Source organism: Jaculus jaculus, chromosome 9, assembly GCF_020740685.1.
Source record: "Jaculus jaculus isolate mJacJac1 chromosome 9, mJacJac1.mat.Y.cur, whole genome shotgun sequence".
Taxonomy (NCBI): Eukaryota; Metazoa; Chordata; class Mammalia; order Rodentia; family Dipodidae; genus Jaculus; species Jaculus jaculus.
In genome coordinates, this window is record NC_059110.1 from 108,250,861 (window position 1) to 108,278,060 (window position 27,200).

The window sequence follows — 27,200 nt, forward strand, 5'->3', positions numbered from 1 at the left end:
GCGCCCCCTTGTGCATCTGGCTAACGTGGGACCTGGGGAACTGAGCCTCGAACCGGGGTCCTTAGGCTTCACAGGCAAGCGCTTAACCGCTAAGCCATCTCTCCAGCCCAGTCTACCCTTCTTTGAACTTGCCACGAGCTTTTGGGAAATTCTCCTGTCTCTATCCCCCAGCTCACCGTCAGGGTCAGCGTGTTGGGACTACAGGCTACGGGAACTGAGGGATGAACTCAGTTCTCTCCAGCTTGAGCTGTGAGCAGTGTACAAAGAACCATCGCCTCACCCCCTGCCCCTTTTATTTATTTTTTATTTATTTATTTTTTTCAAGGTAGGGCCTCACTCTAGCCCAGGCTGTCCTGGCAATCCTCCTACCTCTGCTTCCCAAGTGCTGGGGATAAAGGCGTGCACCATCACACCCAGTTGAAACAGTTTTTTGCATGCAAAATTTTCTTTGTGGGCTGGGAGGATGGCTTAGCGGGTTAAGGTGTTTGCCTGCAAAGCCAAAAGACCCAGGTCAGATGCCTCAGCACCAATGTTAGTCAGATGCACAAAGGGGCACACGCTTCTGGAGTTTGTTTGCAGTGGCTGGAAGCCCTGGTGGGCCCATTCTCTCTCTCTCTCCTCTTTTTCTGTCAAATAAATAAATTTAAAAAAACAAAACAAAACTTTTTTTTCTTTGTAGCTAGACATAGTGACATAGTGAATTCCAGGTCAGCCTGGGCTAGAGTGAGAGTGAGACCCTACCTGGTTGGGGGGGTGTGTGTGGATTTCCTTTGAAGGCCCTGCTCCTCCTGGCTGGAGAGATGGTTAAGTGGTTAAAGGCGCTTGCTTGGACACTCTGTTACCATTTCCTGCCCCCTGCTTATTCCCAATAGTTCCTCTCAGGGGAACCTTCAAGAGAGTGTGGTCCTGCTTTTTTTTCCTAGTGCCTCTCATGCCCTCAAGAATAGAGTGAAAACAGGGCCAAGGGGCAGGTTGTGGTGGGCTGTGCCTAAAGTCTGTGTTCATGTTGTGAGGCCTTTGAGCCTCACTGTGGCCCTGTCCCCTCCCACAGGATGCTCACCTTATTTCCATACTGTCTCCCACACTCCTCCCATGGGGATCCCCAATCAGTCCTCATGAGGCAGTGAGTGGAGATGAGAAGTCACCTAGTATAGGTTTTAATTTCCTTTTTGCCAACAATTAAAATATTTATTGGTTAGTGGCACATCTATTAAGGAGGAAACTATCTGCCCTCTTATTGGACTGGAGGCCCGCTCCATGGGAGGAAATACATCCCTGATACTGAACCTACAACAGGGGTAGTCATGAGTCCTAGGGGTGTATCGTCTGATGCTGTCTGGCTAAATGTATGTATTATGCTTATCAAACTGCCCAATAAGCACTTCTTTTAATGTTCATACCCATATATTCATGCTACTCTCACTTTCGGTTAGAGAAGCTTCTCTTTTCAGCTGGCAGTGACCTTGAGATAACTCAGAAAGCATCATGGTGAAGAAGTGACAGAGGAGTTCTCAGCACTGAAACATCTCTATCACACCTTCCACGGCTCAGAATCCATTGCGGAATAGGTGGCAGACAGAATGTAAGAGCCAAAGGAAGGGTAGGACTCCTTACAACGTGCTCCTCCAGACACAAAATGGCCTGGATATCCATGACCTCACAGTGCCTGACACTACCTACACAAGACCATCATAATAGGAGGAAAAGATCATGATATCAAAATAAAAGAGAGGGGATGGAGAGATGGCTTAGCAGTTAAGTGCTTGCCTGTGTAGCCTAAGGACCCCAGTTCGAAGCTCAGTTCCCTAGTACCAACGTTAGCCAGATGCACAAGGGGGTGCACGCGTCTGGAGTTTGTTTGCAGCGGCTGGAGGCCCTGGCACGCCCATTCTCTCTCTCCGCCTCTCTCTCTCTCTGTCGCTCTCAAACGACTAAATAAATTAAAAAAAAAGAGAGATAAGAAAAATTTAAAAAAAGAGAGAGAGAGACTGATTGAGAGGGGGAGGGGGATATGATGGAGAGTTGGAGTTTCAAAGGGGAAAGTTGGGGGAGGAAGGGAATTACCATGGGATATTGTTTACAATTATGCAAGTTGTCAAAAAAAAAAAAAAGGCAAAAACTTTAAAAGATTTAAAATTAAGAAAAAATATTCCTCCAAAAAATATTTATTGGTCACTTGAAAACAAAAAGAATAGAGTGGATAAATAAATACATTTTTAAAGAAAGAAAGAAAAAGAACAGAGTGAACTTTGGCTCTCCCTGGGGACCCAAGCGCCCCCACAGCCCCTCATCACCTCCTCTGAAAATGCTCCAGCTCCAGCTGTCTCCGGGCCTTCACCGCTTGCAGTTCTGCGGGGTCGTAGGCATCCTGAAAGTTGTATCTGCGTCGTAGGTGCATGGAGTCACAGTCGCACTGGTTTTTAGGGAAGAGCCTAACAAGCAAGAGAGCTGTCAGCACAGCTGGGTGGGTGGCAGGCTGAAGGGCAGGAAGGAACCCAAGGTCTAACAGCATGGATGCGTCACCCACCGTGAAAATCTCCTTGCCCACACCCAGGCTGTCATAAATGGGTTGAGACACGGGAACCTTCCCTCCAACAGCGGTGCCTCAGAGACAGAAGGCAGGCAAGAGGTAAGAAGTTCAGGAGGCTCTCTTTTGATTTTTCTGTTTTTTGGGTTTTTTTTTTTAAGTTTTTCAAGGTAGGGTATCTCTCTAGCCCAGACTGTCCTGGAACTCTCTGTAGGCCCAGGCTGAACTTGAGCTCACAGCAATCCTCCTATCTCATACTCCTGAGTGCTGGAATTAAACTGTGTTTGCTACTATGTCCATCTACTTTTTAATGAAATATTCATTTGTCTGCACACGTGCACACATGCATGTACACACCAGGGTCTTCTTCTGCTGCAAACAAATGCCTGGCATGGGTGGCATTTGTACACGCGTTCTGGGGCACACACTCAGGGCCTCATGCTTGGCGACCTTTACTGATTGAGTTATCTCCACTCCCCACTGGACGTAGCTTCTTTTTTTTTTGTTTTTAAGTTTTTTTTGAGATAGGGTCTCCCTCTAGTCCAGGATGAACTGGAATTCACTATTGTGGTTTGATTCAGATGTTCCCATAAACTTAGGTGTTCTGAATACCATGTTCCCAGCTGATGGAGATTTGGGAATTAATGCCTGCCGGAGGCACTGTGTTGTTGGGGGCGGGCTTATGGGTGTTATAGCCAGTGTCCCCTTGCCAGTGTTTGGCACACTCTCCTGTTGCTATTGTCCACCTGTTATTGTCCTCCTGTTGGCCAGGAGGTGATGTCCACCCTCTGCTCATGCCATTGTTTTCCCTGCCATCATGGAGCTCCCGCTTGAGCCTGTAAGCCAAAATAAACCCCTTTGTCCCCACAAGCTGCTGTTGGTCAGCTATTTTCTGCTAACAATGCAAACCTGACTGCAACAGTAAAGTCGATCCCAAGGACTGGGATTATTGCTGCTAGAAACTGGACTGTGTGGCTTTGGCCTTTGGGAGCTGATTTTCAAGAGGAATGTGGAAGGATTTGAAACGTTGGCCTAAGAGATACCTGATGGACCATTCTGGTCAGAGTTGAAAGACTTGAATGCAGTAAGAACTATGGGCTGTGAGTTTGGTTTATGAAGATGAGAAAGAGCTTTGCTTGGGCTGGGCTAGAAGCAATTTGTGTAAGAGGCTTGTTGTTATGCCCATGTCCTGAGAACTTGTACAGGGTTGCATTGTGTAGAAATGGACTGGTGTGAGAAGAAGAATATGGCACAGAAATTAAATCTCTGGGCTGAAACCCTGCCTGCTCACTGCAAGTGTATAAGACATTGTAACCATTGAGATTGGGCCAGCTAAGCTGCACTGGGATAGCAGAAAGAATAGAGTCTTCTGAAGGGGCCTGAATGCCGAAGGAGTGCCCAGTTCTTCAAAGTTGCTTTATTCCCCCTTGGTTTAACAAACTGGCACCCCACCTGGTATTATGGAGTACAAGAAATGCAGGAGGGCTGGAGAAATGGCTTAGTAGTTAAGGCGCTTGCCTGCAAAGCCAAAGGACCCAGGTTTTACACCCCCAGAACCCACGTGAGCCAGATGCACAAGGGGATGCATACATCTGGAGTTTGTAGTGGCTGGATGCAGGCAAGGTAGGATCATCGAATTTGCAACACAGTCTTGTGTTTTGGAAACAGCCATGGGCAGTGTGAAGCAGGTCTGCTAAAGATTGCCTGCATGGAGACCCAATGGAGTCATGAGGATGGATCATGGTATGCAGTGGAGACCCGGTGGAGATGCCAGACCCACGAGATGCTGTTAAGGAGAGCTGCCACCCCAGGTGAATTCCAGGACTGTGAGTAGAGAGGCAGAATTGGAACTCCAGAGACTTGTTGCTGGTTAGAATTATTGGACTTGGAGACTTGTCACTGGTTAGAGTTGTTGGACTTGGAACTACAGAGTTTGATGTTTGTCTTGTTTAACTAGTATATTGGTTGATTTTTATTTTTGCTATGCCCAATGCCACCTTTTGCAGTGTGAATGTTTATTCTGTGTCATTATAGATTTTAGAAGGATTTATTTTATTTATTTATTTTTGATATGTATGGTTCAGTTAAAATATCTTGGACTATGGGAATGTTTGAACATAATTAGGCTTGATAAAAACTATGGGGACTTAGCCAGGCATGGTGGCGCACACCTTTAATCCCAGCACTTGGGAGGCAGAGGTAGGAGGATCATCATGAGTTTGAGGCCTCCCTTAGACTATATAGTGAATTCCAGGTCAGCTTGGGCTACAGTGAGACCCTACCTCTGGTGGGGGTGGGGGGGAACCATGGGAACTTTCAAATTTGGACTGAATGCATTGCATTTTACATCATGGGTGGCTATCAGTTTATGGGGGCCAGGGGCAAGTGTTGGTTCAATTCAAGTGTCCTCCAAAAACTTAAGAGTTCTGAATGCTAGGTCCCCAGCTGATAGAGATTTGGAAGCAGTGTATAATTGGGGGCTGGCTTGTGGGTATTATAGCCAGTTGCCCCTTGCCAGTGTGTGGTACATCCTCCTGCTGCTGTTGTCCACCTGATGTTGGCCAGGAGGTGATGTCCACCCTCTGCTCGTGCGATCATTTCCTCCTGCCATCATGGAATTTCCCCTCGAGCCTGTAAGCCACAGTAAACCCTTTTATCCCCTACAAGCTGTTCTTGGTCGGGTGATTTCTGCCAGCAATGCAAACCTGACTGCAAAAAACTACGTAGTCTTAGGCTGGCCTCAAAATCATGGCGATCCTCCTACCTCTGCTTCCCAAGTGCTTTGATTCAAGGCATGTGCGGGCATGCCCGGCTCTGCACCTAGCTTCTTGAAACATCACACAAGGGAACTTTGGTGGCAACCAGTTCCACTACAGCAGAGAACAGGACAAGCATCTCTGTGATGTTAGTCCCATGAGCCCTCCAAGGCTTTAGGGGATTTTGCTGGGTGCTATAGAGAGCAGATTCCAAGCCCCACAGATCAGGCCTGGTGTCTGGGAATGGCTTTAGGAGTCAGCCTCTGCAGAGCTCAATGCCCCATGAGAGCGCCAAGGAAGAGAGAGCAAGGAAGGCTGCAGTGAGGAGCGCGATCGATCCAAAAGTCTCACCAGATGCCATTGTAGGTAAAGAGGTTCCTGAGCTGCACCTCAGGGAGAAGTTTCAGCACCAGAGGAGGTCTGGAAGGTTCAGGCTTGAAGCTGTCAAATTTGGCCTGAAGGTAAACACTTTTGAGTATAAACAGAACAACGCACAATCCAGCGGCTGAGAAGAAAATCTTGGGGAGCCACCATCGTCTGCATCTATGGGACACATGCACAGAAGAGAATGCATTTACGTCTTTGTCTTGACCCAGGCATGGTGTTCTACGCCTGTGATCCCAGTACCCAGGAAGCTAAAGATAGACTGGCCGAATTTGAGACTAGACAATGCTATACTATATAATGTCACAAAAACAAGCAAAAAAGCTGGGCATGTGGGGGGAGGGATGGTATTACCATGGGATATATTGTATAATCATGGAAGTTGTTAATAAAAATTTGAAATTAAAAAAAGTTGGGTGTGGTAGCACACACCTTTAATCCCAGCACTCAGGAGGCAGAGGTAGGAGGATCACCATGAGTTCGAGGCCATCCTGGGACTACAGAGTGAATTCCAGGTCATCCTGGGCTAGAGTGAGACCCTACCTCGGAAAAATAAATAAATAAATAAAAGGAGCTCCAGCACTTGGGAGGCAGAGGTAGGAGAATTGCTGTGAGTTCAAGGCCAGCTTGGGACTACAGTGTAAATTCCAGGTCAGCCTAGAGTGTGACCCTTCTTCAAAAAAAAAAAAGAATAAATTTTTAAAAAAATCATACAATTTCTAAACGTCTTAAAATTGAGGCAGGACAAAAGGACAGGGGAAACTCTGGGACATGGGAAGGGAAACACCCCCCTCCCCCCAAACACAAACACAGGCATCTGGCTAAAGCCCCGAGCCAGCAGAGGATCAGGAATTCCAGCACAGTTAGTACTTACACAGACCCTTCTCCCTTGCCAGCTGCAAGCCTGCAACTTTCTGGGAATCTCTTTCCAGTCAAAGAACATGTTCTAGATCCTGTGCCACCCTAGCAGCTCCTGCTCTTTTCCATCTAAAGCCCCACTCGATCCCCCTATAATCTCACGTAGCAGAAAGGGAAACACACCTTTAGTTAGAACCAGAATGGCTCATCCTGGAACTCTGACCCAACCACCCGTCCCAGTTCTCACATTCCCAGAGCCGGAGCACTGGTCCCCAAAGTCACTTTCCTGCGATGGCCTAAACCACCTGTCTGATTATCATGTCCCTGAAGGGACCCAAGGCCTGAGGCAAGACAGACCACCCTGCAACCAAAGAATTCCAGTGACTCCCACCACCCTATAAGTATCCCATGTTCTATAATGGAGTTTTATTATTTATTTATATTTGGTTTTCCGAGATAGTGTCTCACTCCAGCTCAGGCTGGCCTTGAACTCACGATGATCCTCCTACCTCTGCCTCTGCCTCCCGAGCGCTGGGAATAAAGGCGTGCGCCACCACGCCTGGCTGCCTCATTTTATTTTTTTAATGATACAAGCCACAAGAGCAAGAGCGAGAACGAGGGAGACACAGAGAGAGAAATGTTGTGCCAGGGCCTCCAGCCACAGTGATGGCACTCAAGATGTGTGCGCCACCTTGTGCTCATGCGCCACCTTGTGTCTCTGGCTTACCGAGGATCTGGGGAACTGAACCTGGGTAAGTGCCTTAACTGCTAAGTCATGTCCCCAGCCCGGGCGGTTGCTTTTTGACCTGCCTGGTCAGAGCCCTTCTCAGGATGCCCAAATAAAGTCTGCTGTTGAGCTGGACCTTCCCTCTTGTCTCTTTATCCACTTTTTCTTTCTTCTTTTTAGTTTTCTTTTTGTTTTTTTGAGGTAGGGCTTCACTCTAGCCCAGGCTGACCTGGAATTCATTATGTAGTTCCAGGGTGACCTCGAACTCACAGCAATCCTCCTACCTCTGCCTCCTGAGTTCTGGGATTAAGGGCATGAGCCACCATGCCCAGCCAAATTCCAAAGTTTTTAAGTGTTCCCCCCCCCCAAGGTAGGTTCTCATTCTAATCCAGGCTAACCTGGAGTTCACTATATAGTTTCAGGGTAGCCTCAAACTTGTGGTAGTCCTCCTACCTCTGCCACCCGAGTGTTGGGATTAAAGTTTTGTGCCACCACACCTGGTAGCTAAAGATTTTTAAAACTTCAAAAACTGAAATGGTCACTGGGCATGGTAGCATATGCCATTAATCCCAACACTCAGAAGGAAGAGGTAGGAGGATCACCATGAGTTCAAGGCCACCCAGAGACTACATAGTGAATTTCAGGTCAGCCTGGGCTGTAGTATACCCTATCTCAAAAAAACCAAAAAATAGTGCTGGAGAGATGGCTTAGCGGTTAGGTGCTTGCCTGTGAAGCCTAAGGACCTCGGTTCTAGGCTCGACTCCCCAGGACCCACGTTAGCCAGATGCACAAGGGGGCACACGCGTTTGGAATTTGTTTGCAGTGGCTGGAGGCCCTGGCGCGCCCATTCCCTCTCTCCCTCTCTCCCTCTCTCTATCTGCCTCTTTCTCTCTCTGTTACTCTCAAATAAATAAATAAATAAAAATAACAAAAAAATTTAAAAAAAAAAAAACAAAAAATAAAAATAAGAATAAAAAAAACTGGCATGGATAATACCCCATATCCACAACATTCTCCTACTTCTGATTTCTTTATACACTGTCAGTTCTACTCTTGTGTCCAGGTATTCCTCCTTGGAGGGGGGGGGGAATTTCACTCCATTAAAATTCCCCTCTTCCCTCTTAATCTCAGGCATAAAGGGGTCAGGACTGGCCGTTTCTGACCACTTCAACCCAAGGAATTTCCGGTGAGGCATCAATCGATTGATTTCGCAGTGCGGACTAGGACTTGGATTTCATTTAATAGACCCCAGGGATCCTCATTTCTTCTCCCTGCTGTGGGAGACTCACACCTTTTGGTGCTGACCAGGTCCCATGATGGAGTCATTACAGAAGACAAAATGGTGATAAGAGGAAAATGCAAGAACCAGGCTGACTGCATTCCTCAGAAGCCATCCTCGCCCCTAGGCCACACTTTTCTGTTTACTTTATCTCAAGAGCCTCTGTTTGGATGACACACCCTAATTGCCTGGCCATAATTTTGGGATTAACAGGAAAATTCCCCTGAAGAAACTCCTCTTCACAAATGAGCCCCCATTCCCTTACCCCCCACCCAGTGACAGGATTTATAAAACCTAACCTTCACAAACCAAGGTGCCAGGCTCTTCTCTCATTAGACAGCCTCGCAGCCATGTCTTTCCCAAATAAAACTTTTACTTTGGGGCTGGAGAGATGGATTAGCGGTTAAGCGCTTGCCTGTGAAGCCTAAGGACCCCGGTTCGAGGCTCGGTTCGTTAGCCAGATGCACAAGGGGGCGCACGCGTCTGGAGTTCGTTTGCAGTGGCTGGAAGCCCTGGCGCGCCCGTTCTCTCTCTCTCTATCTGCCGCTTTCTCTCTCTGTCTGTCACTCTCAAATAAATAAATAAAAGTCAAAATAAATTTAAATAAAATAAAACTTTTATTTTGCTTCTGAGCATTCTTGCATGGTCATTCTCAAACCTTACATCTGGAGCTGTGACTTGGGTAGGAGGTTCCCGGTTGCCCTCTCGGGGAGCTGGCCCTCCTTTCCCTGACCGATCAACCGAGCTGCCACTGACCCTCTGAAGGCTTTGGACCATCTCCACCTGGCGCCAGCTCTCCCGCCCACTGTGATCTGCCCTCCCTCTTCTGTCTTTCTTGGTCTCCTCTCTCCTCAGTAAGTGTCCCTCACGGGTTGGCCTGGTCTTGGGTTTATCCCTTTCTTGTCTAAGCTGTGTTGGCACGCCAGGTTACACTCCCTGCACGCTGCTGGGCACCCCAGGTCTCGAGGGAGACGCTGTCTGGACTACCGAGCCCTAAGGGATGCCTTTTGGCTTACTTTGCCAGCTTTGGGACACTTTCCTCCTTTCTCCTCTCCTTTACTTCTAGCTCTGGTTTCCTCCTTTCCCGTCTCCTGTGTACCCTTCCTCTCACCTGAGAGGGGAAACGAGGCCTCTAAATCAGCCCCATCACCCCGCTGGTTTGTCTCTGTACGAACTTAAAACCACTAGGAATCCAGGGAGATATTAAGCCTTGCCACCAAATTTTTTACTATAATATAGCTTGGCCACAATATAAATTGCACAATGGGTCTATATGGCCAGAAATTTTGATTTCCAAATTTGTACTTATTTATAGATAATAGGCAAATGGTCCAAAATTCTCTATATTCATGCATTTTTCATTCTTTTTACATGCCCGTCCTGCAATATTTGGGGCACTCTGCTCCCCCACTCCTTTCTCGGGGTGCCTTCTTGCCCCACTCCACTTCTGGGCCTAGACCTCATGCAAAAACTCTCTCTCTCTGAGCCAGGCACGGTGGTGCACACCTTTAATCCCAGCACTAAGGGGGCAGAGGTAGGAGGATCATTGTGAGTTCCAGGCCACCCTAAGATAGTGAATTCCAGGTCAGCCTGGGTTAGTGTGAAACCCTATCTCGGAAAACCAAAAGGAAAAAAAAAAACCTTTTCCTCTTCCTGGCCTCCCACTGACCCTCAATCTTCATTGTTACCCCTGCTGCATTCCTTACCAAGACCCCAAACTTTCTCCTTCCTTCTTCTGAGGATGACCCCCAAGTGTGGGACACTTAATCGCCTATATTTGCCTCTCACCACCCACCTGTTTATATCAAACTCAAGGATCTCACTCAAACACTGTCAGGGACTTACACCCATTATCTCTCACCTCCTTCAGGCTGGCCTCTGCCCACCTCTTCTACCCACAACCCCCCTGTCCGGCCTATAACCAGTCCTGAGGGCACCTTCCACTTGGTCCAAGACCTCCAGCTAATCAGTGCTGCTGCCTTGCCCATCCACCTGGTAGTGCTTACCCATGTGCCCTTCTCTCTCCCGTTCCCTCTGCTACCGCTCATTTCTCAGTGCTTGACCTTACAGAACTGCCAACCCCTTGACAGGAGTCAAAGGAGGGAGGGACTTGCCTCTACTTTGTTTCGGTGGAGGGGAAGGTTTTCAAGGAAGGGTCTCACTCTAGGCTGACCTGGAAGTCACTATGGAGTCTCAAGCTGGCCACGAATTCACAGCGATCCTCCTACCTCTGCCTCCCGAGTGCTGGGATTAAAGGTGTGCGCCACCACGCCCGGCTGACTTGCCTCTTCTTAAAGAAGAAAACTGCCATTATGTTAACAAATCGGGCAAGGTGGAACTTGAAATTAAAAAAAAAAATGCTTAAAAATCTGGCAGATCACTGGGCATGGAGGTGCACACCTTTAATCCCAGCACTCAGGAGGCAGAGGTAGGAGGATCGCCGTGAGTTCAAGGCCACCCTGAGACTCCATAGTGACTTCCAGGTCAGCCTGGGCTAGAGTGAGACCCTACCTCGAAAAACCAAAAGAAAAAAAGTTGTCCTTTGTGACACCTTTGACTACATGCCTCCCCCAAAGGCATACAGGCCACTCCCACAGGCTAGAGTCTTCTCCAGGAAAAATAAAAAAATGTATTAATTTTAAATTTAAACTGCAAACAGCTGTTAAAATATATTGCCTATATTGCTGATAAGAAAACATCGGCTCACAAGCAAGTAGAGTACTCCATATAAATTTTAATATACCCCAAAAAATCAAATAACATGTCCTCATCAATTTGAAGTATTACTAAAACCTTTTTGTTTTTCTTTTCTTTTTTTGAGGTAAGGTCTCACTCTAGCTCCAGCTGACTTGAAATTCACTATGTAGTCTCAGGGTGGCCTTGAACTCACAGTGATTAGGATTAAAGGCATGCATCACCAGCTAAAACCTTTTTTTAACATTTCATTTTTATTGATTTATTTGAGAGAGGGAAAAAGGCATAGTGAGAGAGAGAGAGAGAGAGAGAGAGAGAGATTGAATGGGCACACCAGGGCTTCCAGCCACTGCAAACAAACTCCAGATGCATGTGCCCCTTGAGCATCTGGCTTACTTGGGTCCTGGAGAATCAAACCTGAGTCCTCAGGCTTTGAAGGTAAATGCCTCAACCACTAAGCCATCTCTTCAGCCCATGAAAAGAATTCTGAAGTCTTTTTGTTTTGTTTTGGGAGGTAGGGTCTCACTCTAGCCCAAGCTGACCTGCAACTCACTCATTAGTCCCAGACTGGGCCCAAACTCAGTGTTCCTCCGACTCTGCCTCCTGAGTACTGGGATTAAAGGCATGTACCACAACTCTTGGCTTTTTAAAACATATTTTTATTTGCAGACACACTCACACGCACACACACAGAAACAGTGAGAATAGGTACACAAGGGCTTCCGGCCAGTGCAAACAAAGCCCAGACCAAAGTGCCACTTTGTGCAACTGGAGTTACGTGGCTACTGGAGAATTTAAACCAGGCCATCAGGTTTGCAAGCAAGTTCTCCTTTCCACTGAGCCATCTCTCCAGCCTAGGACTTTGAGCTCTTGATCCTCCTGCTCCCACATACCAAATGCTAAATTTACAAGCTTATGACATCATATCTCATACAATTCTTTTTACAGTAAATGCCTTTATTTGCTTATAAGTTTAAGATTTACCACTAGGATTTTACAAGCCGATAAACACGTGGCAGATTGTTTGTCCCAAGGAACAATCAGTACCTTCCCAGACTATACAATAGATGACTAAACTATAGGTCATGATGTGTATCTATGTGTGTGTGTGTGTGTGTGTGTGTGTGTGTGTGTGTGTGTGTGTTTTAAGGGAGAGAAAAAGATTCTTTTAGCTTACAGATCCAGTTGGTAGATTTGATCGTGGTAGGGAAGGCTTGTCAGGCCTGAGCTGGAACAGAGCTGGACAAATCTCCCTAGAGCCAGGAAGCACAGCTGTTTTCAATTTTTGTTGTTGTTGTTTGTTTGTTTTTTTAAATATTTTTTAATTAATTAATTTATTTATTTGAGAGCGACAGACACAGAGAGAAAGACAGATAGAGGGAGAGAGAGAGAATGGGCGCGCCAGGGCTTCCAGCCTCTGCAAACGAACTCCAGATGCGTGCGCCCCCTTGTGCATCTGGCTAATGTGGGACCTGGGGAACTGAGCCTCGAACCGGGATCCTTAGGCTTCACAGGCAAGCGCTTTACCGCTAAGCCATCTCTCCAGCCCTGTTTGTTTGTTTTTAATGAAGTAGGGTCTTACTCTAGCCCAGGCTGATCTGGAATTCACTATGTAGTCTCAGGGTGGCCTCAAACTCACGATGATTCTGTTACGTCTGCTTCCCAAGTGCTTGGATTGAAGGTGAGCCCACCACACCCAGCTTGTTGGTGTTTTTTTTTTGTGTGTGTGTTCAGTGCTGGGGATCAAATCCAGGTGAGTGCTTAGCCACTGCCTTACATATCAGGCCCCACATCACCATAATTTTGTCATTTATATAATAAAACAATTATCAGCTGAACTGGTGATGTACACTGTAACATCAGTGCTTAAGAGGCAGGAGGATTGCTGTAAATTTAAGGTAGCCTAGTCTATGTAGCACGACCCTATATAAACCTAAAATTAAATAAGGCTGGAGAGATGGCTTAGTGGTTAAAGTGCTTGCTGGCAGAGCCAAAAGACCTAGGTTCGATTCCCCAGTACCCACGTAGATGCACAAATTGGTGCATGCGTCTGGAATTTGTTTGCAATAGCTGGAGGCCATGGTGCACCCATTCTCTCTCTGTCTCAAATATATATATATATATATATATATATATATATATATATATATATATATATATATATGAATTGATGGAAGAGGGCTAGGGGGATGGCTCAGCAGTTAAAAGACTTTCCTTGCAAAGCCTGATGGCCCAGGTTCAATTTCCCAGTACATGAAGCCAGATGCACAAAGTGACACATGCATCTGGGATTCCTCGACAGTGGCAGTAAGGCCCTGGCCCATACTCACTTTTATTTATTTATTTATTGGTTTTTCGAGGTAGGGTCTCACTCTGGCTCAGGCTGACCTGGAATTCACTCTGTAGTCTCAGGGTGGCCTCGAACTCATGGAGATCCTCCTGCCTCACGAGTGCCAGGATTAAAGGTATGCTCTCTGCTTCGCCGGGCTCATGCTCACTCCCCCCCCACACACACACCTTCTGTCTCTTTCTGACACATAAACAAACAAAAGCATTCAAAGAAAGAATAGATGGTAGAGCAACAGAGCAGGACAGCCAAAGTTCTGCTCCAGCCGCCTCTGCAGGTGAGCGCCCCCCCGCAGGCAGTCTCCCGCAGGGGCACATGAACTCATGTGCCCATCCACACACATACTCTCACAGGTTAAAAAAATATATGTATATATTTTAGAAGCCATTGTCAGCAGTGAGGGGACAGAATTCTCTATGTAGTTTCAAGGTAGCCTCGAACTCCCAGTGATTCTCCTACCTCTGCCTCCCAAGTGCTGGGATTAAAGGCGTGTGCCACCATGCCCAGCCCCATACCCATTTCTTTCTTCCTTTCCTTTCCTTTCCTTTCCTTTCCTTTCCTTTCCTTTCCTTTCCTTTCCTTTCCTTTCCTTTCCTTTCCTTTCCTTTCCTTTCCTTTCCTCTCCTCTCCTCTCCTCTCCTCTCCTCTCCTCTCCTCTCCTCTCCTCTCCTCTCCTCTCCTCTCCTCTCCTCTCCTCTCCTCTCCTCTCCTCTCCTCTCCTCTCAAGAAAGACACCTCCCCCTTATCAGTTAACTAACCACATTGCACTGGCTTCTTGTAACAGTATCCATAAAACCCAACATCTGGCACCTGTCAATAGCAAACAGAGATTCAGCTCACCAATCAGGGTCTTTGGAGGATTAGCTACATGGCTGTGCTGTCGGCTAGCTTGTGATAAACGAACACATATATAACATGGGCTCCTTTTGTGGTTAGGTAATAAAGACACTGTGGCCTTCATTTTCATGTGCTCTTAGGTGATTTGCTATAGGAAGCCAGCTGCCATATGGTAGGTTTCCATGGAGTTCCAACTAAAGAGGAACTATAGTCTTTAGCCAAAAGGTACTCTAATCTAAGTGGATCCTTCAGCCCAGGTCAAGCTTTTTTAAAAAATATTTTATATATAATATTTAATATATTTTTTGTTTATTTTTATTTATTTGAGAGCAACAGACAGAGAAAGAGGCAGAGAGAGAAAAAGAGAGAGAGAGAGAGAGAGAGAATGGACACGCCAGGGCCTCCAGCCACCGCAAACGAACTCCAGATGTATGCACCCCCTTGTGCATCTGCTTATGTGGGTCCTGGGGAATCGAGCCTTGAACCAAGGTCCTTAGGTTTCACAGGCAAGCGCTTAACTGTTAAGCCATCTCTCCAACCCCCCATCAAGTTTTTAAGTAGTCATAGTAACTTTCATTCAAATATGTTTAGAGACAAGTGGGGTGGTGCACACTTGTAATTCTTTCTCTTTTTTTGGGGGGGTGTGTGCAGTTTGGGGTAGGGTCTTACTCTAGCCCAAGCTGACCTGGAATTCACTAGACTCAGGGTGGCCTCAAACTCACAGTGAACCTCCTACCTCTCTCTGCCCCACCGAGTGCTGGGATTAAAGGTGTGTGCCACGCCTGGCTGCATGTGCTTAATTTTTAAATTAAAGTTCATCAGAGTGTATTTTGGACTGTAACCTGGAGGATATAGTGACGCGGGCAGACCTGGAATTTGTATTCCAACCTAATCCAAAAGTAAATGAGGAACTTAAAAAAAGGATTGACAACTCCAGATCAACACAGTTAGATAAAATTGGAAAAGAAGAAGCTTACCACAGCTTTATTTGAAGACTTTTTAAAGAACCTAGGGTTTTAGCTTTGAGCTTCAGTCTTGAAGCAAAAAACAGAGACGTTGCCAAAGCAAAGAAGACTGAGGTACGAATGGAACACTGGTCAAAAGATACAGATATACCCACATTTATCTTGAACGAGCGACTACAGTCAGAAACAAGAATATTGATGAGCAAACTGCCTATGAATCCTGGGGGAAACATGCATCAGAAAGTTAGTGAATTTGAGAATGAAGTAAGTCATCTATGAGGATGCTGAACTACCAGGGCAGAGGTCAAGGCGTTTTCAGGTTATCAGTCCCCATTCTGATGACGGGACACCTGAAAAGAATGGAATGCAGAGATGACTTGAGTCAGGAATCTGTACTTCCTCATCAAGCAACCCTTGGCCTAAATAAAGAGACAACAATAGCAAATCGGACCAAAAGAAAGAGAGAGACACAAAAATGACCTGGATATGCATGACCTCACAGTGCCTGGCACTACCTACACAAGACCATCAAACAAGGAGGAAAAAACCATGACATCAAAATAAAAGAGAGACTGACTGAGAGGGGGAGGGGATATGATAGACAGTGGAATTTCAAAGGGGAAAATGGGGGGAGGGAGGGAATTACCATGGGTTTTTGTGTACAATTATGGAAACTGTCAATAAAAATAAATAAATAAAAAGGACTTTAATACATTTCACATGTAACATTAGAGAATAACTTAGTATAATGTAAATAGTCTTAAAATTATAATTGCTTAAGAATCCACTGATCTAAAACTGTAAAAAAAAAACAAAAAAAAACCTTTATTCCCAGGCTGGAGAAATGGCTTTGTGGTTAAGGCGCTTGTCTACAAAACCAAAGGACCCAGGTTCAATTCCCCAGGACGTAAGCCAGGTGCACAAAGGGGCATATGAGCCTGGAGTTCCTTTGCAGTGGCTAGAGGCCCTGACATGCCCATTCTCTCTCTCCCTCTCCCTCCCCATCTATTTCTCTCTCTCTGAAATAAAGAAAAATTTTAAAAGAGAAAAGAAAAAAAAAAACCTTCAATCCCTTAGTGAACTCTTAAGACTTTTTCATAATTTTTCAATAACTATATCACCTTAAATTAGCTTCATATTCTACTTGATCAAAAAGACAAAAAATAAAAATAATTGCATCAGAAAAAAATAAAATAAATATGACCATGCATAGTGGTGCATGCCTTTCATTCCAGCACTTGGGAGGCAGAGGTAGGAGGATCACCATGAGTTCAAGGCCACCCAGAGACTACACAGTGAATTCCACGTCCGCCTGGACTAGAACGAGACTCTACCTTGAAAAACCAAATACATACATATACGCTTGCATGTGTGTGTGTGTGTGTGTGTGTGTGTGTGTGCTGGAGAGATGGTTCAGCTGTTAAGCTGTTTGCTATCAAAGCCTAAGAACAGCTTTGATTTTCCAGGACCCATGTAAAGCCAGATGCACAAAGTGATGCACACATCTGGAGTTCATTGACAGGGGCTAGGGGCCCTGACCCACCTATCCTCTCTCTCTTATTAAAAAAAAAATTATATATATATTTATTTGATAAAGAAAGAGACAGATAGAGAGAATGGACACACCAGGGCCTCCAGCTGCTGCAAACAAACTCCAAACACATGCACCACCTGTGCATTTGGCTTATGTAGGCCCTGGGGAATCGAAGTAGGGTCCTCTGGCTTTGCAGGCAAGTGCCTTAACCACTGAACCATCTCTCCAGCCCACTATTTTTCTTTTTTTAATTACTTATTTATTTATTTATTTGACAGAGAAATAGGGGGAGAGAGAATGGAAATGGGCAAGTCAGGGCCTCCAGCCACTGTAAATGAACTCCAGACATGTGTGTCCCCTTGTGTAGCTGGCTAACATGGGTCCTGGGGAATCGAACCTGGGTCCTTTGGCTTTGCAGGCAAACGCCTTAACCACTAAACCATCCCTCCAGCCCTTTACTTTTTATTTATTTGCAAGGAAGGAAGGAAGATGAGACAGAGAAAGAGAGAATGGGCACACCAGGGCCTTTTGACACTGCAAAGGAACTACAGATGCATGAGCCACTTTGTGCATCTGACTTTATGTAGGTATTAGAGAATCAAATCCAGGCTGTCAGGTCCAAGCAAGCACCTTTAACCATTGAGCAATCTCTCTAGCCCCCTTTTTTATTTTTATTTTTTTCAAAGTAGGGTCTCACTCTAGCTCAGGTTAACCAAGAATTCACTATGTAGTTCCAAATTGGCTTTGAACTCAAAGCGATTCTTCTACCTCTGCTTCCTGAGTGCTGGAATTAAAGGCATGCGCCACCACACTAAGCTCGGTGCCTAAATTTTTGAGACTATTTTTGTTTATTAATTCGTGAAGAGAGAGAGAATGGACATGCCAGGGCTTCTTGCCACCGCAAAAGAACCCTGCATATATATGCCACTTTGTACATCTAGTATATGTGGGCACCTGGGTAATTGAACCCAGGTCAGCAGGCTTGGCAAGCAAGCACCTTTAACCACTAAGCCATCTTCTGAGCCTTGATGCTTATGATTTTTTTTTCTTAGTAAGTCCTTTATTGCCATTGAGTTTACTTGGGGTCAATTTTTATTTATTTACTTTTTTTATGTTTTACTCTGTACAGAATAAATCTGTACTTTTATTTATTTATTTTCTCAATTTTTATTAACATTTTCCATGATTATAAAAAATATCCCATGGTAATACCCTCCCTCTCCCATCTTCCCCTTTGAAATTCCATTCTCCATCATATCCTCTCCCCATCTCAATCAGTCTCTTTTCTTTTGATGTCATGATCTTTTCCTCCTCTTATGATGGTCTTATGTAGGTAGTGTCAGGCACTATGAGGTCATGGATATCCAGGCCATTTTATGTCTGGAGGGAGCACGTTGTAAGGAGTCCTACCCTTCCTTTGACTCTTACATTCTTTCTGATGCTTATAATTTTTTTTAAAATACTTATTTATTATTTGAGAGAGAGGGAGGCACAAAGAGAGTGAGAACACCAGGATCTCTAGTGACTGCAAATGAACTCCAGACACATGCATCACCTTGTGCTTACATGGGGTTTATTGGGGCTTTGAATCTGGATCCCTTACGCTTCACAATCAAGTGCCTTAACGGCTCAACCATCTCTCCAGCCTTGTTTGTAATTTTGTTTTATTTCTTTATTTAGTTATTATTATTATTTTGCTTTTCTTTTTGTTTTTTCGAGGTAGGGTTTCACTTTAGCCCAGGCTGACCTGGAATTCTGCCTCCAGAGTGCTGGAATCAAAAGTACGCAACACACCACCATGCCCAGCAACGCTTATAATTTTAAATACCACGTGGCAGGAGGGCCTATGTTCCAGTCCAGCCCACGGCTATGTCCTGTGGCAAAACAAAGAAACAAACAAAAAAACTTCTCTGAGTGCCTGAGTCTGGCCTCCCAGAACACACATGGAAGCAGGAAGCTGAGGCAGGGTTTTGTAATCCCAGCGCCCCTAAAGCAAGAAGAAAGATCAAGCCCAGGGTTTACCATAAGCTCACAAAGGGAATGGTGACCAAGGAGAAACCCTGCCTCAATATGAAGCAGAAGGAGACGACCCACCATACATTATGCATGTGTACACACACACACACACACACACACACACATATGTATATGACTTATTTTCAAGGCCAAAAGACCTTTTTTTCCCCAAGGGTCTCACTGTAGCCCAGGCTGGCCTCAAACTCTTAGCAATCCTCTTAGCCTCCAGAGTGCTGGAACAAAAGGCGTCCACCACCACACCCGACATGATAAATTTTTATAGTAGTATATTTTATGTGCTGAATTGTGTTTACCTACTCTACTCCGCTGGCTCATGTGCCGAAGTACTAGTTTCCAGTGTTTCTTTATAGAGAGGGTCTCCTCCTCCCCAACTTGCTCTGTAGTTGAAGATGACCTAGGACTTCTGATCCTCTTCCTCCCCACTCCTCCTCCTCCTGAGTGTTCCATCATTTCAGGTGTTCGGAGGTTGAAGTGGAGGCTTGCTGGGATCAACTCTGCGCTGAGAACCCAGGCTTTTGTGCATGCCACAGGCAAGCACTCCCCCCACTTGAATTTTTGCCATTGTCGCATGAGTTCTTTGTCAGTGTTCTCATTCTAGGTTTGGTGCTTGGTCCTGGGAGTTGAACCCAGACAGCCTGGCCTGTCGCATACTACCCGCTTTTTAAACATTTAAAAAATTTTTTTTGTTAGTTTTATTTTTATTTAGTTATTTGAGAGCAATAGACCGAGAGAAAGAGGGAGGGAGAGAGAGAGAATGGGTGCGCCAGAGCCTCCAGCCACTGCAAAGGAACTCCAGACGCATGCACCACCTTGTGAATCTGGTTTACGTGGGTCCTGGGGAATTGAACCTTGAGCCAAAGTCCTTAGGCTTCACAGGCAAGCACTTAACCGCTAAGCCATTTCTCCAACCCCCCTTTTTAATTTTTTTTAAATATTTGAGACAGGGAGAGAAACAGGTAGAGAGAGAGAGAGAATGGGTACATACCAGGGCCTCCAGATGTGTGCACTACCTTGTACATCTGTTTTATTTCTCTCTCTTTTTTTTCTTTTTTTGTTTTTCGAGGTAGGGTCTCTAGCTCAGGCTGACCTGGAATTCACTATGTAGTCTCAGGGTGGCCTCGAACTCATGGAGGTCCTCCTACCTCTGCATCCCAAGTGCTGGGATTAAAGGTGTGTGCTACCATGCCCAGCTACATCTGGTTTTACATGGGTGCTGAGGAAATGAACCAGGGTCCTCAGGCCTTGAAGGCAAGCACCTCAACCGTTAAGCCATCTCTCCAGCCCTTCAGACGCTTTGTAAAGGTTTACCTCTCTCTTTTTTTTTTTTTTTTACAGAGAGAAAGAAGCAGATAGAGAGAATGGGCAGGTTAGGCCTTCTGCAGACCAACTCCAGATGCATGTGCCGTCTTGTGCATCTGGCTTACCTGGGTCCTGGGGAATTAAGCCTGGATAGGTTTCTCAGGATGCGCCTTAATTGCGAAGCCATTTGTCTAGCCCTAAACTTTTGAGACAGAATCTTATTAAGTATCCCAGCCTGGCCTCATACTTGTGATCTTCCTCAATCAGAGACTAGAACCCTGGGCTTCACAAATGCTGGGCAAACTTACCAACTGAGCTACATGCTCAACCCTAGTTATTCTATGTTGCACCTTGTCAGGCTTGGAAGATGCTCAGCAGTTAACGGCACTTACTTGCAAAGTCTGGTGGCCCTGATTTGGTTCCACCAGACTCCTAGAGAGACACAAAGGAGAGATGGAGAGAAACAGAACGTAAGACTATGTTCTCTAAACTGGGCAGATGCCCCAGGACCCTAGATACTAATGAACTCAACTTTCACGAAGAGGACTCTCAGGGGGTCTGTCCCAGGCTGGAGGCCCGACAAGAATAAGGGGAGCCGGGCGTGGAGGCACACGCCTTTAGCCTCGGCACTCGGGAGGCAGAGGCAGGAGGATTGCTGTGAGTTGGAGGCCACCCTGAGACTACATAATGAATTCCAGGTCAGCTTGGGCTACAGTGAGACCCTACCTGGAAAAACCACAATAAATAGATAAAAATAAAGTGGGGGACACTTTAAAAGAGAATTCTCAGAATGGAGAAAAGGAAAGATAATTCCCATTCTTGAGTCTGGTGAAGATTGGAGAGATAGTTCAGCAGTTAAAGGTGCTTGCTTGCATAGCCTGCCAGTCTTGGTTCAATTTCCCAGTATCCACATAAAGCCAGATGCACAGTGGTGCATGCATCTAGAGCGCATTTGCAGAAGCAAGAAGTCCTGGTGTGCCTATACTCTCTCTCTCTTCAAAAATAAATAGAGCCGGGCGTGGTGGCGCACGCCTTTAATCCCAGCACTCAGGAGGCAGAGGTAGGAGGATCACCGAGAGTTCGAGGCCACCCTGAGACTACATAGTGAATTCCAGGTCAGCCTGAGCCAGAGTGAGACCCTACCTCGAAAAACAAAAACAAAAAAAAAAAAAACAAAAAAACAAAAATAAATAGATAAAAATATATTTAAATAGTGCTTTTTGAGCTGGCTATGGTGGTGCACACCTTTAATCCTGGCACTCAGGGAGGTAGGAGGATTGCCATGAGTTCGAAGCCACCCTGAGACTGCATAGTGAATTCCAGGTCAGCCTGGACTAGAGTGAGACCTTACCTCAAAAAAAAAAAAAAAAAAAAAAAAGTTTTAGCCAGGTGTGGTGGTGCACACCTTTAATTCCAATACTTGGGAGGCAGAGGTGGGAGGATCACCATGAGTTTGAGGCCACCTGAGACTGCATAGTTTATTTCAGGTCAGCCAGGGCTATAGTGAGACCCTACCTCAGGGGAAAAAAAATACCAGATTTGCTTCTGTCTGAATGAATCTGCAAGGAAGGCCATTTTTACTTAATTGTTGTGCTTTAAATTCAATGCATGGTCATTGTGTTGTGGAATTCTGTGTCATCCTCATGATTTCAAACTCCTTTTATCAGTAGCATTGATCTTTAATGTTAAATGTGGTTGCTTGATAGTATTTGTTTTATACTGTTTTATATTCATCATCAATGTTACATATATCTTTCAAAAAGGAAACATAAAACTAAAATGATTTTATTAGAAAAATATGAAAGATGGAAATCTAAACTTACTGAGTTCTTAGCCTTGGATAGTAGAAAAAGAAAAAGAAAAAATGCACTGAGCTTCAGAACCAGAAAAAAAAAACCTTTTTTTTTTTTAGCTGGGCATGATGGTGCATGTCACTAGTCCCAGCACTCCGGCGGTAGATGTAGGAGGATTGCTGTGAGTTCAAGGCCAGGCAATTATTGAAGGTAAAAAGATACTTTTAATCCCAGCACTCAGGAGGCAGAGTTAGGAAGATCACCGTGAGTTCGAGGCCACCCTGAGCCTACTTAGTCAATGCCAGGTCAGCCTGGGCTAGAGTGAGGCCCTACCTCGAAAGAAAGAAAGAAAGAAAGAAAGAAAGAAAGAAAGAAAGAAAGAAAGAAAGAAAGAAAGAAAGAAAAAAAGAAAGAAAGAAAGAAAGAAAGAAAGAAAGAAAGAAAGAAAGAAAGAAAGAAAGAAAGAAAAGAAAAATTGACCTTTGGGGAGAACACTGACAAATCAGTAACCCCCATCAGGCATCCTACACCAGAAGGTAAAGAGCTGACTTACTGTTTTCTCAGATCTTCAAACAGAAGGACAGGCTAAAGAGACGTCTTAGTAGTTAAGGAGCTTGTCTGTGAAGCCTAAAGACCCAGGTCCAATTGTCCAATTCCCCAGTGCCCACATAAACTAGATGCACAAGTCTGGAGTTGGCATGCAGTGGCTAGAGTCTCTGGCATGCCCACTGTCTCTCTCTCCTCTCTCGCTCTCTCTCTTGCTCAAATAAATTTTTATATATATATATATATATATATATATATATATATATATATTTTTTTTTTTTTTTAAGTGGGCATGGTGGTGCACATCTTTAATCCCAGCACTTGGGAGGCAGAGGTAGGAGGATCGCCATGAGTTCGAGGCCACCCTGAGACTATGTAGTGAATCCCAGGTCAGCCTGGGTCAGAATGAGGCCCTGATTCGAAAAACCGAAATAAAAATAAAAATTAAAATAAGACGAGGCTTTCCTCTTAGAGAGGGTGTTGCAGTCAGGTTCGCATTGCTGATAGAAATCACCCAACCAAGAGCAGCTTGTGAGAAAAAGAGGTTTATTTTGGCTTATAGGCTCGAGGGGAAGCTCCATGATGGCAGGGGAAAATGATGGCATGAGCAGAGGGTGGACATTACCCCCTGGCCAACATAATGTAGACAATAGCAACAGGAGAGTGTGCCAAACACTGGCATGGGGAAACTGGCTATAACACCCACAAAGCCTGATCCCAACAATACACTCCATCCAGAAAGCATTAATTCCCAAAACTCCATCAGCTGGGAGGCAGAGGTAGGAGGATCACCGTAAATTCGTGGCCACCCTAATACATAGTGAATTCTAGGTCAGCCTGAGCTAGATTGAGACCCAACCTCGAAAAAAAAAAAAGAAGAAGGAGAAAAAAAAAAAAAGCAATTCTTTGGCAAGGTGATTTGAGCAGCAGATAGGCTGGTGTCTGGGTTCAGCTCCAGCCCTTGGCCTGGAGTTGATGGTTTAGAAGAAGAATCAAATAGGTTTATGTCCTGGGCCCTTCTGAAGCTAATGGACACACTGAACTATTGCTGGGCACCAGCTGAATGAAGTTAGGTGCTGTCATTTTTCCAGATAGGCTGAGATGGCAGGATCTAACCACCCATGGGCCCCACTGTGGGGCTGTGCCTCTGGGGCTCCGTGCATCAAACCGGGCGACTGCTGTGTCTCCATTCACTTCTTTCCTCTTCTTTCTGGAGCCTGCCATGGCCCTGTTGATCCCTGTTTCCTCCCCTCACAGCTGATCACCAAAGTCACAGTGTGTGTGGGGGGGACACATGGACATCTTTTGAGTCAAGTCTGCAACATGTGTTCCCCAAGAAAGGCCACAGGACATTCATCCTTCATTCCTTGCAGCAGAGCCCGGGTGCTTGAAGGGCAGGTGTGTCATCCTCCTCCCTCTGCCTCCCGAGTGCCACCACGTCCGGCTAAGAAACACATTTTTCTCCTTTAGAAATTAAAGAGGACAAGCTGGGCATGGTGGCGCACGCCTTTAATCCCCACACTCTGGAGGGAGAGGTAAGAGGAATGCCACAAGTTCGAGGCCACCCTGAGACTACATAGTGAATTCCTGGTCAGCCTGGACCAGAGTGAGACCCTACCTCAGAAGAAAAAAAAAAAAAAAAGAGGTGTTCATGGTGGTATATGTACGCTTGCAATCCCAGCGCTCTGGAGGCAGAGGTAGGAGAATCACTGTAAATTCCAAGCCAGCCTACAGGGTGAATTCCAGGTCAGCCTGGGCTAGAGTGTGACTCTGCCTTAAAATAAAATGAAATGTGGGGTCTGGACAGATGGCTCAGCAGTTAAGGTCCTTGCCTGCAATGCCTAACTACTGGAGTTTGGTTCCCCAGTACCCATGTAAAGCCTGATGCACAAAATAGCACATGCATATGGAGTTTATTTGCAGAGGCTGGAACCCTGGAGCACCCATTCTCTCTCTCACAAAAAAAGAAAAAAGTCAGACTTTGTCTTTAAATAATGACCAAACTACCAAACTAAAGCCGTTATAACTGAGATAAAGGAATTAAAGAAACTATACAGATAGACAGGATATGGGGGAACAAGTACCTGACTGGGGTGGTTTAAACATTCTGTTCACTTGACGATTACACTTGGGCTGAGGGGCATCTGGAGACCCAAATAGTCTCCTTCTCACTGGGAGGGACATCTTATCTTCAAGGCATGCGTTGTATAATGGCATTATTCTAAGACTGGCTGGGAACAATGATTCCTGTCAAAATTGTCACCATAGTGTCACAAAGTCTTTTCTATCAAATAGATCTAACCATTGGATTCCCCTCACACACATATATGCCTCCTTCCTTCCTTAGCCAATCTCCATTTTTTAAAAGATGTTTGTACATCCTGATGTAATCTACTTCCTGGAATTAAATCTTCAAGTTGTAACCAGTTAACGGTTAACTTAGCTACTGGTCTTCCCCTCACGCCAAGTGTGCCCTGATTAACTAATGGGCCATAGAACATGAGGCGATGCTGAAGCTCCTCAGCTTTAAGGATTAAAAGGCCTTCACTTGCCCAGCGTGGTGGCGCACGCCTTTAATCCCAGCACTTGGGAGGCAGAGATAGAAGGTTTGCAATGAGTTCGAGGCCACCCTGAGACTACATAGCGAATTCCAGGTCAGCCTGAGCTAGATAGAATGAGATCCTGCAAAGGATAACAAAACAAAACAAAATTAATTAATTAATTAAAAAAAAAAAAACAGGCCTTCACACTCCTGTCCTTACTTAACCAGCTTTTTGGCGCCACACACGCTTCTGGACCCAGATCCCTTCATTTGAATCTTTTTTTTTTTTTTTTTGAGTCTTTTGATTTGTGACCCAGCTGTTTACTCTCTCTAGCACCTTTGCGTTGTTATCATGCTAACTTCACACCCTCTTCTGCATACATCCGCTAGGGCGCAGACACGCACGGCCAAGCGCGAACTTGAAAGCCATCGCTTGAAATCGCAGGGTCTGCGGGAAAGCTGGGAGGGGACCTTACAGCGAAGGGGCTTCCCAGAGCCTCCGTGCCTGCCGCTGGCCGCTGCTGGGTCCCTGGACAAGCGCCTTACCCCTGAGCCATCTCGCCAGCCTTAAAGAGTCGAAATTATACATACATACGTGTGTGTGTGTGTGTGTGTGTGTGTGTGTGTGTGTGTGTGTGTATGTATATCGGAGGAATGTATATAGTCCCCCGAGGTAGGGTCTCACGCTAGCCCAGGCTGACCTGGAATTCACTATGTAGTCTCAGGCTGGCCTCGAACTCATGGCAATCCTCCTACTTCTGCCTCCCAAGTGCTGGGGTTAAAGGGGTGCGCCACCACGTCCCTCAGCCCCTAGGGCGGCCCCCATCCCAAGTCAGCGCTCCTGGGTACCAAGGTGGGAGCCGCGTCCCCAAGGCCCTCTGCCAACACACCTGCACTTCCCGAGACTCCCCACCTCCACGGACCGGCCAGTCCTTTGCGTGCGGACGCCGTGTTCGAGACGGAGCGGGGGTGGTCCGGCCGGTGTCGTGGGCACGCGCCGTCCCCGGCCACCTACGCCGGGGGCCGCGCACCTGCTCCTTCCCGGGGCCCCGCACCACCGCGCCCCGCGCCCCGGACACTCACCCCGCGCAAGCCATATCGAGTCCCTGCGGCGTCCCCGCGCAGCGCTGGCTCCCGCTCTGAGCGCCCCCTGGGCAGGTAGTCTCGGAGCCCGGCGGTCCGTAGGAGACTGCGGCGAGTCCCGGGGCGCTGCCAGTCCTCGACGCCCACACCCCGCCCAGCTGATGGGCGCCGGCTGTGCCCGGCCTCCCGCCGCTCAGGGCGCACATGGTTTTCCTACGCTGTTGGGGTTTGCTTCCCCTGGGACTTCCCGGATCCGAAGACCCAGAAACTCCAGAAGCTCTCCGACGGCGCCCATCCGCCCAGCTTCTCTACAGGGCCGGTGACCACCCGCCCGGCTTCTCTACTGTGACGGTGACCACCCGCCCGGCTTCTCTACGGTGACGGTGGCTACCCGCCCGGCTTCTCTACGGTGACGGTGACCACCCGCCCGGCTTCTCTACGGTGACGATGACCACCCGCCCGGCTTCTCTACGGTGACGGTGGCCACCCGCCCGGCTTCTCTACGGTGACGGTGGCCACCCGCCCGGCTTCTCTACCGCGACGATGACCACCCGCCCGGCTTCTCTACCGCGACGGTGACCACCCGCCCGGCTTCTCTACGGTGACGGTGACCACCCGCCCGGCTTCTCTACGGTGACGATGACCAACCGCCCGGCTTCTCTACGGTGACGGTGGCCACCCGCCCGGCTTCTCTACGGTGACGGTGGCCACCCGCCCGGCTTCTCTACCGCGACGATGACCACCCGCCCGGCTTCTCTACCGCGACGGTGACCACCCGCCCGGCTTCTCTACTGTGACGGTGACCACCCGCCCGGCTTCTCTACGGTGACGATGACCAACCGCCCGGCTTCTCTACGGTGACGGTGGCCACCCGCCCGGCTTCTCTACGGTGACGGTGGCCACCCGCCCGGCTTCTCTACCGCGACGATGACCACCCGCCCGGCTTCTCTACCGCGACGGTGACCACCCGCCCGGCTTCTCTACTGTGACGG

At 46.8% G+C, this 27,200-nt stretch overlaps 1 protein-coding gene across 2 annotated transcripts in view; it reads right to left on the reverse strand.

Annotated features, from left to right (window-relative positions):
- B4galnt2 (beta-1,4-N-acetyl-galactosaminyltransferase 2) overlaps positions 1 to 26,648 on the reverse strand; it is a 67,893-nt gene extending 41,245 nt beyond the window's left edge. For both annotated transcript variants that reach the window (XM_045159240.1, XM_045159241.1), the window contains exons 1-3: positions 26,209 to 26,648; positions 5,635 to 5,826; positions 2,295 to 2,432 (exon numbers count right to left, since the gene is read on the reverse strand). In XM_045159240.1, the coding sequence (XP_045015175.1) occupies positions 2,295 to 2,432; positions 5,635 to 5,826; positions 26,209 to 26,414 (536 nt within the window). In that variant the 5' untranslated portion in view covers positions 26,415 to 26,648. The remainder of the gene's footprint in view (positions 1 to 2,294; positions 2,433 to 5,634; positions 5,827 to 26,208) is intronic.
- Between the last annotated feature and the right edge of the window lie 552 nt (positions 26,649 to 27,200).